This window comes from Ictalurus punctatus, chromosome 28, assembly GCF_001660625.3.
Source record: "Ictalurus punctatus breed USDA103 chromosome 28, Coco_2.0, whole genome shotgun sequence".
Lineage (NCBI taxonomy): Eukaryota > Metazoa > Chordata > Actinopteri > Siluriformes > Ictaluridae > Ictalurus > Ictalurus punctatus.
In genome coordinates, this window is record NC_030443.2 from 16,205,185 (window position 1) to 16,222,713 (window position 17,529).

General features: G+C 37.4%; 3 protein-coding genes across 4 annotated transcripts; 2 read left to right on the plus strand and 1 right to left on the minus strand.

The window, feature by feature from the left end:
• Positions 1-6,350: 6,350 nt before the first annotated feature.
• rnf224 (ring finger protein 224) lies at positions 6,351-9,040 on the plus strand. Its single transcript, XM_047151891.2, has 2 exons — positions 6,351-7,020; positions 8,192-9,040. Exons 1-2 carry the CDS (start codon positions 6,784-6,786, stop codon positions 8,471-8,473), a joined length of 519 nt encoding a protein of 172 aa, XP_047007847.1. The 5' UTR covers positions 6,351-6,783; the 3' UTR covers positions 8,474-9,040.
• Positions 9,041-9,103: 63 nt separating this feature from the next.
• Positions 9,104-15,139, minus strand: prpf4 (PRP4 pre-mRNA processing factor 4 homolog (yeast)). The gene is made up of 14 exons (XM_017459799.3): positions 14,966-15,139; positions 14,582-14,768; positions 14,124-14,310; positions 13,940-14,027; positions 13,776-13,855; positions 11,975-12,068; positions 11,756-11,850; positions 11,616-11,674; positions 11,397-11,520; positions 10,481-10,570; positions 10,253-10,375; positions 9,927-10,034; positions 9,718-9,836; positions 9,104-9,527 (listed from the first exon to the last, which is right to left on the minus strand). The coding sequence occupies exons 2-14, from the start codon at positions 14,742-14,744 to the stop codon at positions 9,334-9,336; spliced, it is 1,524 nt and encodes a 507-aa protein (XP_017315288.1). The 5' UTR covers positions 14,745-14,768; positions 14,966-15,139; the 3' UTR covers positions 9,104-9,333.
• A 1,107-nt stretch (positions 15,140-16,246) lies between these two features.
• Positions 16,247-17,528, plus strand: cdc26 (cell division cycle 26 homolog). Of its 2 annotated transcripts, none has more exons than NM_001200912.1 (3): positions 16,247-16,282; positions 16,633-16,770; positions 17,179-17,528. In NM_001200912.1, exons 2-3 carry the CDS (start codon positions 16,690-16,692, stop codon positions 17,356-17,358), a joined length of 261 nt encoding a protein of 86 aa, NP_001187841.1. In that variant the 5' UTR covers positions 16,247-16,282; positions 16,633-16,689; the 3' UTR covers positions 17,359-17,528. The 2 variants fall into 2 exon arrangements, with proteins under 2 accessions (NP_001187841.1, XP_053532763.1); XM_053676788.1 differs by lacking the exon at positions 16,247-16,282 and adding an exon at positions 16,415-16,564 and having other exon boundaries at positions 16,674-16,770.
• Position 17,529: the final 1 nt, after the last annotated feature.

Consider the following 17,529-nt stretch of genomic DNA (forward strand, 5'->3'; position numbering starts at 1 on the left):
TACAGTAGTTTGGAAAAATATTCAACCCCCTGGGAATTGATCAGATTTGTCTGTATAACAAAGGATAGATACACACATTCTTAGTATTTCAAAACATATCAAAGGTTGAAAAATGCTGCCTGATCGAGATGCTGTATTTGGGTGAGTTTCAAAGTGCTTTGTGTGGTGCAAACGTAATGCAGGCCTTATCTGAATTATCAGCATGCCTACAGTGAAACATGGTGGTGGCAGCATCATAGCCTGAGGTCACTTTTCATCCTCAGAACCTGGACTTCTTGTTCAAATTGTAGTGAGAATGGATGGAGCAACATACACAGGAATATAACCTGCTTCTGACTGTTAAAACAAATAAAGTTTGGGAGAAAATTTGGTTCTCGGTAGGACAATGGTCCCAAACACAAGGCCAATGTAGCAAAAGTGGGGAAAAAAAGGTGAATGTTCTTCAGTGGTCCAGATCTGAATCCAATCGAGAATCCGTGGCATTGTTGAGGTCTGCAAACAACATCCAACCAAGCTGAAGAACCTGGAGCAAATGTGCCAGGAAGACGTTGAATATTTATGCAAGCAGCATTTTTCAGTTTTTATTTGTATTTTTTCAAAGATCTGTAACAAATAATGAAGTGTGTCTTTGAAATATCGTTTTTATCATTCTGAGATAAGCTCCGGATCCGTAGCGATCCTGACCAAAAAAAAAGTGGTTTCTTGAAGATGAATGACTAATTGAATGAGTCCAAAATTGGTTTCTAGGTGGAACTCTTTCTGATAGGAAAACACTGTTGTAGGTGTCCAAATAGCCACAGCTGTGGGTCAGGTGGTAGAGCGGGTTGTCCACTAATCGTAGGGTTGGCGGTTCGATTCCCGGCCCACAGGACTCCACATACTGAAGTGTCCTGGGGCAAGACACTGAACCCCAAGTTGCTCCCGATGGCAAGTTAGTGCCTTGCATGGCAGCTCCGCTACCATTGGTGTGTGTGTGAATGGGTGAATGAGACACAGTGTAAAGTGCTTTGGATAAAAGCGCTATATAAGTGCAGACCGTTTACTAAATATATTGCATCATATTTTCCTCTATATTTCAAAGTTGGCCTAGATTTCTGTTGCAAAAAGGAGGTTAAGGTAAGTCGGTAGCCTATGAAAAGCTTTGTTGAAAGGAGAACTTGCTTTACCTGACTCTGGCTGATTATTGCAGTATTGTACAGGGGCAGATGTTGGGTTCTGTGTGCACGCTGTGTGTTTTTGATAGAAAGACTTGAAAGAGCTGGAGGTGCTCTTTAAAGCTAAGAGGTAGTCATGGCGACGGCAAAATGAACAAACACAAGAGGCAAAGGACAATGAAAGGTTAAGTGCTACAGTTTAGTGGTCACTGTGTGTGTGTGTGTGTGTGTGTGTGTGTGTGTGTGTGTGCATGCATGTGCTCAAGGCATAAATGTTTCACATAAAACCATTAAACATGCACAGATATTTCCCATACGACAAAACGAAACAAAACAAAACAGTAGCATCTGGGAAAACAATCAGATCAACGAATTCCAAGCAGCACAATTAACGCAAAAGTAATGAGCAGCACAAATGTGTCACAGTGTGAATGCAAGGAAACAACCAGGTGTCATGGTGAGTCATGTCTTGTTTGCTGAGGGAGGGATCATAATTTCAAATCGTGTGGTGGTGCTCAGTACTGGCTGTGGCAGGCATTTGCACACTTCTGCCAAGCATCTAAGAACTAATCGAGCTGCTCTTACCTGAGTGAATCTAACACACCGCTCCAGGAAGTCATCTGTCATTTTACTGTCAGTAAGAATGAGGAAATGATTTGTTACATCACTGTCGTAATGGGAAAGCTGTTAACTAAAATCTTAACATGCTGCATATGTGATTATACACCTTGAAACATGAAACCAGTGAATGAAAGTGCAAAATATTTCATACAATTAAGTAATTAACATCACCCTGCCCTGTATTGTGTATAAAAACATGAAGCAGGCCCGTCTGATCTCGGTTCAGGTTCATGCTGGGAAGAGGAAAAGGAAATGGCTCCAGTAAATAATAACACTGTGTAATAGTACACATTTGCCTGATATTTTAATTATATCACATCATAATTAATCATTCATTTGTCTTGTCATCATAAGCAGGTCAGAAGATTTCCAAAGTAGGTTCACTCATTACATAAACACTGCTCAACTGGCTCGTGTGTCAGAAATGGCTAACGTGATAACAAGTTTGAACCTAGGTCTCTGGGAAATAAATTAAAAATGGAATTAGAAATTGTGGTCGAAAGTGCACATTCGGTGACTGTGATGCTTGTGCATTTGTGTGATATGTAAAGAAAAACAGAAGAATAATGATGAAAGGATGTGTAGTGACAGGACCTGCTGCTTTAATGAGTTTAAACTTCTTAAATATAAATGAGTTAAGTATTAATACGTGTAGCTTTTTTTTATAGTATAATTGACCTTAAAGGTATGGTGGTCATAAAATATGCAAAATATACAAATTCTGTACTATTTATAATATAATATAATATAATATAATATAATATATTATATTATATTATATTATATTATATTATATTATATTATAATATATTATCTGTAGGATAAGCCAGTATAGAAGATGGATGGATGGATAATATAATATAATATAATATAATATAATATAATATAATATAATATAATATAATATAATATAATATAATATAACTGAAATTCAAATTTAAATGATCTGTTTAATAAGTGAAGTGAAATTAAAAGATTAAATAGAATTATTTAATTATAAATAGATTATTCTTATTACAGAAAGCTGAAATAACAAGAAGATTATTTTTATGACTTTTTTAAAAATAATATTTTAATCATCAGACGACTAATAAGTCTAAAATATGACTGCCTACAAACACTAAGCAAGTACTGTATTGTCACTGATAAAAAATAAATAAATATATATAAAGAGAGAGAGCCAGATATATGTAAAGAAATATATACCTTTTTATTAAAATAAAATTAGAGGAGAAATAAATATAAAATGATGATACAAGGCATGCACTTGAGAGATGTAACAAATTGATAACAGTTACTTACAGTTCCACATTTTGGCCAAAATACATCTTTATTTTTTGAGATTTTACAAATCTCAACAAAATAAAAAACAGCGTGTTTTTTTTTTGTAATTATTATTAGCATAGTCCCAATGTTTATTCAGTTTCCGAGTGGACTGCAGCGCCTCTCTGCTTCCATCTAGTGGTTGAAAACGATATTGCGCAAAAAGAACATACCACAAACGTTACATTTGTCTTTAGTTAGGCGTTGTAGTAATTACTACCATCAGGCGCCAGTAGAGTAAAGGTTTGGGGGGGGGGGGGGGGTAAATTAAATAAATACCAAGTGTGATCAGGAGCTAATGTATATTTGTAACCTACACGTCGTTTTTTTTATATGAAAATACAAATACTATCAGCATTATTTGCGCAGCACAGGTCCGGGCCTTCAATACATCACCATTTAGGCCACCATTTTGGTCATTTAATCCAACATGGCAGCATCTTTGATGCAATTGGGGTGCCACTGGTATTACATCAACAGACACATTAAACATAACTAAAGAACAACATATATGTGCGTGTTGTAAGATAATACAATCTCTACAGCACTTAGAAACCGGCATCTTCACCAGTGCCCCAGTCCACTATACTTTACCTAGCAAAATAATCATTCAAATACTTCGTAAAACAGTACATTAATATGTGAACCCATTTAACATCTCATGCTTGAAACATCAATGAGTCATCCGTTATAGATTATGAAAAATAAAAGTACATTTTAGTGTCAACAAGCCAACATGTTCAACAGGAAGTTGCATCATCCGTGTTTCCAAAAGATCGAGGGATGAATAAACGTAAGTTCTCTCCTTTTTCCCTTATTTAAATGATATTGTGAGCGGATGTAAATTATTAAATTAAAAATACTTAAGTAAATGCGTTAGAAAGTCCTTAATGTCACCATGCCTTTAAGCATGCTAGTTATCCTACCTATCCCTACCATTTCCTGAATTTGTTGATTAAATGCTAAAGAAATTCAACCGGGTTACTTATTTAAAAGCAAAATGCAAATAAGAGTGTTTCCTGAGATTGGACATTTGATCAAGTTTAACTGTACATTTCTTAAAAATGGTTCAAAATAATTTTTTTGTTAGAGCAGAAGGCAAAAATTACCAGAATTATGATATTAAAAAAAATTCTGGAGGCAGTTAGTGTGGACATACAAGTTTTTAGAGAATATATTCTGCTAACATTGTAAGAGATGTAGACTTTGCAGGGAGTAGGGCACAAATACAGTTTCTTCAGAATGGAGTGCAGCCCGGATGTCCATAGGCAACGAAGGTCAAATTTCCAGGCCTCTATTGTGATGGACTGTAAGGTGATAGACCTTCAGTCTTCCATTTTCCTTCCTGAACCAAACTGATCTCCAGTCAGATATCCACACATATGTTTGAGTCTTAAAGGGAATGAAACGATCATCAGATCTGATCTCGGAGCAGAACGACTAACAGAGACAACAGCATTTGCAGCCTCATTGCTGTAACACAAGCTGGCTTTTCACCTACTTTAGAAACCTGATACATAAGACAGCAGACATGTGTTACTCTCTTGCCAGCTGATATTGGATCAGGTTTTATGGGTCTGTTCCTAACTTGGTGATTACAAGCAGAGTAGTGGGTTTGGTTCAATTCTAGTTTAATATTAAATTCATGTAACCATAGTGTAGCTCATAGTGAAACAAGTGAAAAGCATTACTCTGCTTTCCAACCAAACCCAACTATAGCAGACTCAAATCTGTGTTTGTGTGTATGTGAGTGTGTACGCGCTCATGTGTGTAAGGTGTAGGTGCACAATGACAGATGGGCTTTAAAAATTAAAGAGTGAGGAAGCACACGGTTTGTCCTCTGCGCTAAAGACTCTAAAGTGGTTCAAACAGGCAACAGCGACAGAGCCAGATAAAATAATAGTGAGTTCAGTGAGGGTGTATGTCTGCAAACGATCATAATGCAGCAGTGAAAGGACATGATGGAGACTCATGAGGAAAGCAAGATAAGATGGTCGATAGTGGAAACTAACCTTGTGTCCATGCTGACATGCACGGCTCTGTGACATCGGCACTGGAACTACAAACTGTCTTTGTATCCTGAGAGGTAAGACTCTCTTTATATTGTTTTTTAAGTCAAGTTTAATAGTGTCACGAAGCAGTGCAGGATACATTTTTCATGAGCGTTTATAATGAGCGACTTTATAATTCATAATACAGAACATAATACAGACGACTATTATTATACACTATCATGGATCTATATTAACATCCAAGGCAGACTGCATACAGTTGAGAGGTCATAAGTTTACATATGACTTACAGAATCTGCAAAATATTAATAATGATTGTTTTAAAAAGAGGGTTCATAAAAAATTGCATGTTGTTTGTTATTTAGTCCTGCCCTGAATAAGCTATTTCACATAACACATGTTTACATATAGTCCACAAGACACAATAATAAATGAATGAACAAATGAACCAGTTCAAAAGTTCACACACGCTCGATTCTTAATCCCGTGTGTCGTTACCTGGATGATCAGCGACTGTTTATATGTTGTGTGAGAGTTGTTCACGAGTCCCTTGTTTGTCCTGAGCAGTTAAACTGCCCACTGTTCTTCAGAAAAGGTCCTCCAGGTCCGGCACATTCTTTACTTTTCCAGCATCTTCTACATATTTGACTCCTTTCCAACAGCGACTATATGACGTCGAGATCCATCTTTTTACACCGAGAACAACCGAGGCACTCGTACACGACTATTACAAAAGGTGCAAACATTCACTGATGCTCAAGAAGGCAACACGACACATTAAGCTGGGGGATGTAAACTTTTGAACAGAAAGATTGAACAATGTAAATTGTTATAATTTTGTCTTCCGGGAAACATGTGAATATCTTATGTAGCTTCTGAATGGTAAATGAAAATAAATAAATAAAATAAATGAAAAACAAAAACAAAAAACCAAGCATTGCAAAACCCCTGAATTTAACAGGACATAGAGTGACCAAAAAATACAACACATTTTAGGTTTTGCACTGACGATGGTATGAACGAAAATGCATTGTATCCTAATATACAAAGCACAGTTTAATAGGACAGGGTTATAAAAATAAAAATGTTTTTGGTCAGACTGTCATGAGTGTAAAATTGAAAACTTTTAATATTTTTTGTAACTCTATGTCAAATTAAATTCAGCATTTTGCAGTGCTACGATGGATTTTATTCCGTATTGGATTATAAGTGTATTTGGTGGAGTTTTTGTTATTACTTTGGACTTGGTACAAGCATAGTGAAATTAGAAGTAGCAGCTTATTAGAAGTATTAATGGACAGTTGAAAGTACAGTAGTGCAGGACAATATATAAAAATTCTCCAACCTTGTTGAGGGGACCAGTAACTTTAAACTTACCATACTGATCAATCTTTACGAGTGTAATTACTGACTCTAGTTCATCTGTTGCTAAAAAATTGTCAAGCACCCTCTAGCACATGTGTGTGGTGAAGTGGTGATGCGCAGCAAACGGCTAGATGAAGTAGGTCACCTACATAGTGACCTACACGGTTTTACGTGGCACATAAAATTAAAATGGCTAGTGAGTGTGTGAACTGATGAACTCATGCCAAAATGCATAAAGCAGAAGAGATCTTATTATTCTTAATAAATGCTCATCTAGTCTGTCTGAAGGGATCATTCAGCTTTCGGTCATGAACGTAAGCTGTTCCTTCAGCAGGATGATGGAGGACGTAGCCGCCGTGTCAGAGGCTCCAGCTGAGGATGATGAGGTCGCAGCAGCCCAGTCTTCTAGAGACAGTCGAAAGCTTGACTGCATTATCTGTTACAGCGCCTACAACCTGGTAGAGAGGCTTCCGCGGAAGCTCTACTGTGGCCATACGTTCTGTCAGGACTGCCTGAGACGACTAGATACGGTCATCAACGAACAGGTGGGTATCCAACAATTCTTTTGCAAGGGCAGACAACATCTTTCTGCTTTGAGGAAAAGTATAGCGGAGACGTGGAGGTGGTGGGTGTGGAAACTTCATCACTAGTGGAAAAAAACACAGATAGGCATTTAACTAAGAAATAGTTTGAACAAAGTATTGACTTATAGTGAAAACAGGAATAATGCTGTGGTGAAAATGTAACAACAGCTCTGACGGTAGTCCCGGCTGCAATGTTTATATATAATAAATTACCGTGAAGTTTTCTGTCAGGAGAAGTTATCATTTTGAGAAGGGAACATCTTCAGGACAGAACTTTGTTCTTTCTGGTTTCTTGGTAACTTGACAAGCTGCATTGTTTATCTTATTAACTTCAAAAGAGAGAGAGAGAGAAAAAGAGCACTGTCTGTAGCTGCTATAAGATAAGTGATAACAGGAACTATCTTGTTTCGTGGATGTTTCAATATATTAAATGTAACCATAAATGGATATAATGACATGTTGTTTAGGTTCACTATTTACAGTATATTATATCTATGCTATGCATTTTTTTTTTTTTGTCAATATTTATTTACTTACTTTCATCTGTGTATTTTGTGCCTGTTCAATGTATACTGCTGGAATTTCCACTTGGGATCAATAAAGTGTTATCTTCTCTTATCTTATCTTGTTCTTTAATAAATAAATAAATATATGTATATATGTATCTACATTATTTTACTACGTTATTCCTTTTTTATCTACATTTTAACAACTTTTTTCCCCCTGTGTTTTAAAATAAGTAGATTTAAGGAATTGTTAGCACTGTTAAAATCAAAACAAATTTTAATTGATATTTTAGTTCATCAATCAATTTTAAGAGGAGGTCTGAGAGATACCCTGGGTAGAAGAATGGTACAAGTCCTTTTCTGTGTACCAGTTGGGAATAAATGACTCACTGCATTAGGTCACTACATATTGACATATGAACATTCGAAGCCCTAATTGTGTTATGTGATTTGTCCATAAAATCTGTCCTTATTTCAGATAACGCTGTACCTACAGAATAAAATGAATTCTGACAAAGAGCCAAAAGGCAGAAATAATGAACAATATCACAAGCTTTAAGTTTTGAAACTGTGGACAATGTAGTATTCAGTAAGTGTTTGATCCGTCTTGTCTTTCCACCATATAGCTGTGGATCCCTTGTCCTCAGTGTCGTCAGAACACTCCTGTACCTCGAGGAGGTGCCGTTGGGCTGGACCTGGACTTGGCTGCGTTTTTGGGTGTCAAAGCTGAGGTGGAGAACCAGCGAAGCAGCCCGCAGAAAGCCCCTCTGGAGACCAAGCTGTCGTTTGTTAAGCAGCCAATCACAGATCAGCCTCCGTCTGCTTGGCCCAACATGGCGCTGACTGAGCCGCGCTTCCACACGAGTCCCTGCTGTAGACACTGCCGGTTCTGCTTCTGGTGGTGTTAGAACCACAAGAACATCTAAGCGCACTACAACTGCAGGTCTTTAAAACTTATGAAATGGAAGCTGGGCTCCTCACTGAAACATCTTGAATAATGGTAATTATGTGTAAACATTTTGGGAGGACACATGAGGGCAAGAAAGTAAAAAAAGTCAAATCAGACTGGATTTAAATGTTAAAATTGTTTATGTTTTTGAAAAGAATCGCATTTTAAGGTGAGTTTGGTGAAAGAAAAAGGTACAAAGAAGCTAAAGAGATATTTAAATTATTATTTATTAGACTTTAATGTGATGTAGAGATATTTATTTTTAAATACCAATTTTGAATACTAGGCCAGGACTTTGAAAATTACGTTCTTATAGGAAAAAAAAAAAAAAAGTTAAATCTAGTATCCTTAAGAATGAATTTTTTTTGGTTTGTGTTTCCTTATAAGATAAGGTTCCTAAAGTGTAGAAACCCTTTAGGAAGCTAAGAACACTCTAAGCTATCTATAGAACTGCTTTGGGAACCCTTTTACTCGAAGAGTCTACAGTAATTAGCGGTTCTAAACTGTTCTGTAAGATGTGCTCGATCGTGTGGCATCAAATAACTCTGAAACTCAACACCGACGCAAGGACGAGACAAAGACACGTAAGTGTATTAATGTTTTTAATAAAAACAAAAAGATCAATGGAAGGACATAAAAGCCTGAATAAATCTTGCAAAATAAGTCTAAGGTCTGAACTAACTTATGTGTTTTTGGGTTAAATGACTTAAGGATTCAGAAACTCAAGCTGTAGGCTGTTCTCCCCCCCTAAACTGTTATCAAAAACACCCTGAATCACACTCCGGCATCCTCAAACACAAACAGACCACTCCATCCTCCTCAATCGGCCACCCAGAGTTTGAAGGTGCGGTCATACGAGCAGGTCGCAATGAGCTGTCCATCAGGAGACATGTCCAGTCCCATCACTTTGCCTTCGTGTCCTGCCAGGGTCTTCAGAGGAGACCATCCAGGGTGAGTCCACACTTTAGCCATGTTGTCATAAGCACCCGTTAGCAAGAAATGGCCGTCTGTCGCTGAACGACAAAGAAGTAAAGGTATAAGCAAGTAGAACTCGACGTCAGTCAGATATTTACGCCAGTAATTACACATTTACGCTTAAATATACAGAAGATAGTTATTTGTAAAGTACTGAAGCACTGAATCAGCCATTATAAATATAAAAACATGACAGATTTAAAATCCATACTATCTACTTTCACTTACGCTGGAACTTGACGGAGGACACCAGGTTCTGGTGAGCGGGGATGGTGTAAATGCACCTCCTCTTCCGCAGGTCCCACACTTTACATGTGTTGTCGCCACTCCCCGTAGCCACGTGAAAGCTGCACCACACACACACTTCCCATTATTCTTTCGGAAATGATTCAAAAATGATTCAAAATTTCTGGATTTAACTGAAAGTTTCTGTTTACCCATTTGGGGAGAAGTTGACTGCGTAAACCTCTTTGAGATGACCCTCCAGGAACATGACACAGCGACCGGTCCTCAGGTCCCATACGCGACCAAAGGAATCCAGACCACTGAAAGTGCCGTGGTTAGAGAAATAGAAATGAGGATTCATAGTTAAAAAGGTATTCTCCTTACAATTCAGAAACAGAATAAACAGTAGTACTACTCGGAACATGGAGTACGAAAGTGTCTTGAGAAATGTTATATAAAATTTGTCTACTTACAAGCCATTTTTGCAGTTGCAACTTTTATATAAAAACAAACAAACAAACAAAACAAAAAAACTCACCCAGTTCCTGCTAAGGAGCCGTCAGGATGGAAATGCAAGTCATGGACACCTTTACTGTGGCCTTCCTGGTGAAGAATCTCCTCCTGGACCTCCAAATCCCACAGACGCCATGAGTTATCATAGCTGGAGGTGGGGTGGGGATGGGGGACAAAACCGGATTAGCAATACTACATAATGTTGTTTATCTAGAATGGCTACTCAATTGGTTTAGAATCAGGATTTCCTCACCATGTCGTGCCCAGAAAGCGACCAGAAGGATGCCACGCTACGCGAGCCACCCTCATGAAGTGTCCCTCGATGTCTGCGACAGGCTCATCACTGCAGAGGAAAGGGTTAATAAGATCTATGTTGAAGAAGTGTAACAGCACTTTTGACAAGTGTGTGTGTACTGACCTGGGAAAACCCTAACACATAACACAAAAGCAACTATGGGAATTGTGTTGTGATAAAAAAAAAAACCCAAGTAAATCAAAATCATTTTATATTTTAGCATCTTCAAAGTAGACGCCCTTTCTGCCCAGAATTTCCAAAAATGTATTCTTGGCGTTTTCTCACCCGATTTCTTGAGGAATTTCCCTGAGATGCTTTTTAAACAGCATTAAAGGAGTTCACACCGACGCTGGACACTTACCGGCTGCATTTCAGAATATTTCGCTCCGAGTCAACCGTTTAAAAAAATAAAAATTTTTGTAAATAAAACATTAGTTTTCTAATGAAAGAAATGAATATGTTGGCACAATTATATTTATCTACAACACTGATTTCACACATTTAATCACACACCTTCAGATCAAAAGCTTTTTAAAGATCATGAGAAACATTTCAGTCGAGTGTCCACAAACTTTTGACACATTAGTTATGAAAACCATAGTCCACTTTTATATAATTCTTTTACCAATCAGAGAAACAGTGAAATACTTCTACACTACAACTCTCCATTTTCACAGGTAGTTTGTTAACAAATCTACATATTGTGATACATATCGTACATCACAGAAACGTCTTCAAGTATCATGCTATGATATGTTTGGCATATCGCCCAACCCTTTTCCACAGCGCCGCCAACTCGTACCAGGGTACGCCGAGGTCAAAACACGGTCTGATGGATTTTCCCAGAAAGTCACACACATTCACTCACACACACCTGTCTAAACTCCACAGCTTAACAGATCCGTCGGCAGCACAAGAGGCCATGTTGACATCTGACTCGGCAAGCGTGAGCGTGGCTTGTGGATGGAAGCTGACTGCTCCAACGTTGGTACTGTGACCTAGATGTAAAATTAATTCAGAACATTTCTCACATTTATCATAAAAAAAAAAAAACCCAGGTTCTTGGTGCAATTTAAAAAGACTACTCACTTACCTCTTAACGTGCGGACGAGACTACAGTCTGGAATGTTCCAGAGTTTGCACAGACCGCTCCTAATTCAGACGCAGTACAGTTAATAAAACTGGAAATGACGTGAATAGCGGTGTAAAAACCTCACAACAAAGAAAGCTCACCATGATGCGGTGACTAACAGTTTGGAGTTGGGGCTGAACTGGCAGGTGGATATCGGACGATCGTCTCCGATCTGACTGCAGAAGTTATTCAGGTTCTGATGGGAAATGCAGAGAATTTAAATGTCAGGTGTTTCAAATAAATAAACAAACAAACAAACAAACAAACAGTGGTGTTGAGATACTATGTTGCTTTTCTTGAGAACGCCGAGATCAGCTCACCCTGAGCGTCTTGTGAAGCTCTTGTTGTCGTACGGTGCGTGTAGATTCTGGAATCTCTCTCTGAGCCTGTGCAGCTTCCAGTCTCTTCACAGCTCTGGGAAAAGAAAAAGAAAAAAAAAAAAAAACAACACAAATTTACATCCAGTTCAAGATATTGAGACAACATCAGCTATATTATAAGTATTTCAGATGAATGTTATTTAGAGTAAATACACACACACAAAAAAAAAACTGGTAGAAACTGGTTCCAAAGTTCCAGCGACTTCTACAATGTGCCAAGGCGCGGCTGGACCTTCCATATAAATAAATGTTGTCAAACAAACAAATATTTGTTCTTGGTTAAATTTCTTAATATAATTAAAAGCACCATATTACTTATATTTTTCAAAGGTTTTAAATTGATGAGCCATTCTCATTAAAACTGTTTATAAATGTAAAGAAATAATACAATAATACAGAATAGTATGTTACATCAGTCTGTACAGGATTTCGGAGGTTTTTTGTGATTGCTGCGGCTTTTTTTTTTTCATGTTTTCTGTGTGGGAAAAATATTTAATTTGGCAAAATTGCAATTGCGTGAAATTGATGTTTGTTGGTAAACGAGACATTTTAGCTATACTCGTGTATTGCACGTGAATTGAAGAGGGCTTTGGCCGAATGCGCGTTGTGATGCTGTCACTCGACACGTCTTGGTGCAAATCTGTGGAAAACTCTGTGGTAATTTTGAAAACTTGCACGCTCCTCTGAAGATTGTGGAGTTTGCTTGATTTTGAGTTAATATCCGCGATCGCAAAATCCTGGAGGGACTGTTATGTATTATAACCTATTTATGGAGAAATTGTAGAAATAGCTTTTTTTTTTAGATTTATGTAATTAATGCTATATCTTCCTTGTGATTTTTTTTTTACAGTTTAAAAATCAAATAAATTCCATACATGCATCCACTTTTTGTACCGCTTATCCTACACAGGGTCGCAGGGAGTCTGGAGTCTATCCCAGGGAACTCAGGGCACAAGGCGGGCGACACTCTAGATGGGGTGCCAACCCATCACACAGGGCACAATCATACATACAATCACAGACTACGGGCAATTTGGAAATCCCAATCAACCTACAGCGCATGTCTTTGGACTGGGGGAGGAAACCGGAGTACCCGGAGGAAAACCCTGAAGCACAGCAAGATTCAAACCCCCAACCCCAAAATTGTGAGGATAACGTACTAAACACGAAGCCATGTGCACCATGTAACACTAAAACTGTGTACTGTTCCCGCGCTACACTGTCACTTACTGTGCCTATTGTCCTGTTTTAGTAGTATTGTACTGTCCTGTGTTTTTAGCACATGTCTGAACGTGCACTTTGTGTAGAATGCTTTTAGATCTTATTTAGTTCTGTGTCGCCTCATGTGGCTAGTGTGTTGTTTTATGTAGACAGTGGTCCTACAGGAACGTCGTTTCCTTTCACCGAGTACTGTACCAGCTGTATATGGTTGAAATGACAAAAAAAACACTTGCTCTTGAACTAAATTTAATTTACTTACCTTTAGTATTGACAAATAACCCTGTGTTTTATTATAATACTGTTTATGTTATAAAAATGGAACACAGTAAAGAGAAAAAAACATTTAAATTAACGTGTACAACAATAATCAGCTACAAGCTCATAATATAATATAATATAATATAATAAATAAATGAGGTCCATTTTGATTTCAGCTTGTCTTTAACATTTATCACAGTATTCAACACTGGAAACACAATACCTGCCTTCTTGGTATTATAACAGAAAGAGCTGTTCTTACTTTGGCAGTGAATATTTGGCCAGCCAGATTCGTGCCTCCTTCAGCGTGTCGGGACCCTCGTGGTACCACGTCTGCTGAGACTGAACGAGAAAAAGTTAACACCGAGATTTAACAACCCGAGGATTAATATTAGCCACAACCAAAAGGGAACTGAGGATACGTACGTCCTCTTGGGAACGTTTGGCTTTCTCTTCATCCTTTTTCGATTTCTTCAGAGCATCCAGACCCACTACTGACAAAATATTCCTCAACCTGTAAAAGACACATGTGCATTAATTGGTTAAAGGACACGAGCTTTGGCAAAATCAAAGACGGAAAAGAAAAAAAGAACAAGAAAAGTAACCTCACCTCTCTCGCCTTTCGGCGGGGCCCTCGCCGAACACTGTGATCGGCTCTCCGAGGGCACGCAGGCACGCTTTGACTTCGGTGTCATCGGTAGAGACTGTGATTTGTCGGGCTCTTTTTCTGCGCTCGAATTCAGCCAGTACCTCAGCCTGCCGGTCGCTCACTCGCTCCTCCAGCTCCATGGACTCACCTGGAAATGTTCACGTAGAACCATTAGTTAAAAAACAAATTACAAAACAACCGCCATGTTCAGAGAAAATTAACAATGGCCTAAAATCCTATTTAGATGTGATTCAAGTTACACAGGGCAGTGGGCTGATAGGATTACTGGAATATCTGTCATTTTCGTTATTTTTAAACACGCTGCGTTCCTGTGTTTTACACATATCCCATCCCAGTAAAGAAGTCTACAGCTCCAAATGAGATGAGGTCTCTGCCATGTTATTCAGTGGGATACTTACCACTGGAGATGTTAATATTCCCAGCCTCAATTCCAGCCTTAAGCGCATCTTTCTCTGATGAAATGGTTCCATCACGAGCAAGACGCTCCCTTTCCTTTTCTTCAATACTTCCATAGAAGATTCGAGCTTTTTTCACCAAAGGGGCTTCGTCCTCATCCGACATGCTTCAAATGGCACGGCTGCTTTACTAAAATCAAAATAAATTAACGTGAAGCAAAAAAATAAAGAGCATTGTTTATAAATGAAGGTGTGTCAAGTAGAAGTTGGGAGACTTATAAATACGTGAATTCTCTCATTTCATCCAATCCAAAACAAACTGGACGTAGACAGAAATGTTTCTTTTAAAAATAAATGCAGAAATAAATCCAAATAATTCACACTTACCAATGAACGAAAGAAGGTACGACCCTGGAAGATAGACTAACTTCTCTATATGTCTATTACAAATATATTTTCCTTAAAAGTTGGAATATTTTAGAATAATTCATTTAATAAGCTAACTGTAAGTGCACGACGAAACCGCCACCATCTTTTTTTTGTGTCGCACAGGAAATACGTCATGAGTATGCGCATGAACGTTTCTGTCACAGTGATGGTGTTGTATAGTTTATTTTCTTTTTTAAAAAATTGTTTAATGCAATACAAAAACAGGCCTTATAGTCACAATACTTGAATAATCGCAAACAAAAAATAACTGAGCAGCAGCCAAGGCATTAAATGACAGAATAAATGAGAAAAGAAAACACAAACAAGGGCTTAACATTCAAAATAAATTTCCATTAAATCAAATAAAACCAGAGCATTTCTTATTACAGATATTCTTTAGAGATTTGTGAAACATCTTTAACTCATTTTGGAGAGACAGAAATCTGGGAGAGTTTTTGAAGAACCTAAATTTGTGTATATAATATTTACCTAAGATCAGAACGCTGTTTACCATAAATTCAATTCTAAAGATTGCGTTATTAAATGACGTTTAATAGTGAACACATATAAATATAAAACTTTTTTTTCACAACGAAACCCAAATGTGATAATTTCCTAAATAAAAGTTTCAGAACGGGAAAGAACAAAAACCTTTAAAAACTGTTGACTGTAACATTTCCACCCAACTCTGTATATATTCGTGCATGTTTTAATGTTTATGAATTGTATTTTGTCTTTTTTTTTTAAAAAAATCCATACTATATTTAGATTTAATTTAAAGATTTTAATGTAATACTTTCATTAAAAAGAACAAACAAACAAAAAAAAAAAACCCCAAAATATAAATTGATATTTATGGTATGTAAATAAATATTGTATATAAATAATAAATATTTAATAATTATATATATAAATAAACAAATAAATAAAAATATATAATAAATATATAAATATGGTATGTAAATAAATATGCTTGTATCTTTCTCATTTGTAAGTCGCTTTGGATAAAAGCGTCTGCTAAGTGAATAAATGTAATGTAAATGTAAATAATAATAATAATAAAACAACCTGTGAGACAAATGAACGTGTTTTTTTTTTTGCAGTATTTATTAGAAAGCGTATAAAGATAGATCAATTCCACTGTCAAGAATGAGTGACCTGTTTTACACAATTTTGTCCCCGTGGCCACAAAACAAGAAACTACATTTCCCAGAAATCCAAAGTAAACTTCCGGTTGAGCGAACAACCGCCAACCCGGGATAAGTGTGCGCAAATGTAAGTCGTTTTTTAATATTATATATATATTTTTTTCTATTAATATTAATTATACTAATCAACGGAAATATTTAATTCGTTTCAAAATACTCGCATCCATACTATTATTATTATTATTATTTGTGTTCAACACAGGTCTATATGTAGGTTAAAGCTACAGAGCTAAGCTAGCTACATTGCTGTTTAACAAAGTGCACGTTGGAGCTATTGTCCTGCAGATGATAATTGTTATGCTTAAAAAGCCTAAAAAGCTTTAAAAAATCACAATTACGACTTAACGAGGTAAGAATTACTGTTGCGAATTACCATAACATTAATAGTGATCCCCCTCCTGGTATTTGTATTTGCAGGAGTTATGGGCTGTCTTTCATCATTTTAATATTTTTTCAAGTAACAAAAACAAAACGATGCTTCGCCGAAAGCCTACTCGTCTGGAGCTGAAGCTGGATGATACCGAGGAGTTTGAGAGTGTGAAGAAAGAGCTGGAGGTTTGTGTTTCTGTTTTCTTGCATTGAATGGCATTACATGATTGCTTTAAAGATGCTTTAAAGTTCCCAATACTGTAGAAATGTGACACCTGCTGAATAACCTGAACTTATATGGAGTCCCTGTGTCTGCTTGGAGTTTCTTCTGGGTTCTCTGTTTTCCTCCCAACTTCTAAAAACATGCCAGTAGGTGTATTGGTAACTCTCTAAATTGTCCAGAGTGTTCCTAGGATAGACTCTGGATCCTGACAAGGATAAAGTCGTTACTGAATGAATGAAAACTAGACAAGTTTTGTTAAGTCTGCATGACTTGCACAGAGTAACAGATGTCTCAAAGGTTTATTTCAAAGCTGGCAGCTGCCACCGTTGTGGTCACACCCTTTACTCATAACCGCACTTTTATTCTTACAGAGCAGAAAGAAACAGCGAGACGAAGTGGACGTGGTCGGAGTTACACCAAGTGAGATGAGCGGCTCTGTCGGAGGTTCTGATGGGAAAACCCGAGAGCAAACCATACACGAGCGGATAGGATACAAACCTCACCCGAAGTCGAACACGCTTCCGTCGTTCTTTGGGAATCTCCAGTTTTGAGTAACGAACGAACTAAGTGAAATGACTGACCTTCGGCATGTTACGCACCGATGCCGTTTTGTTTGGGAAACTGAAGAGGATGGAACCCAGAGCCACTCCATGCTGAAGTTGTTCTCAATGTGTTTTGTAATCCGTTCTACTAATTATTAAAAATAAAAGCAATGTACATAC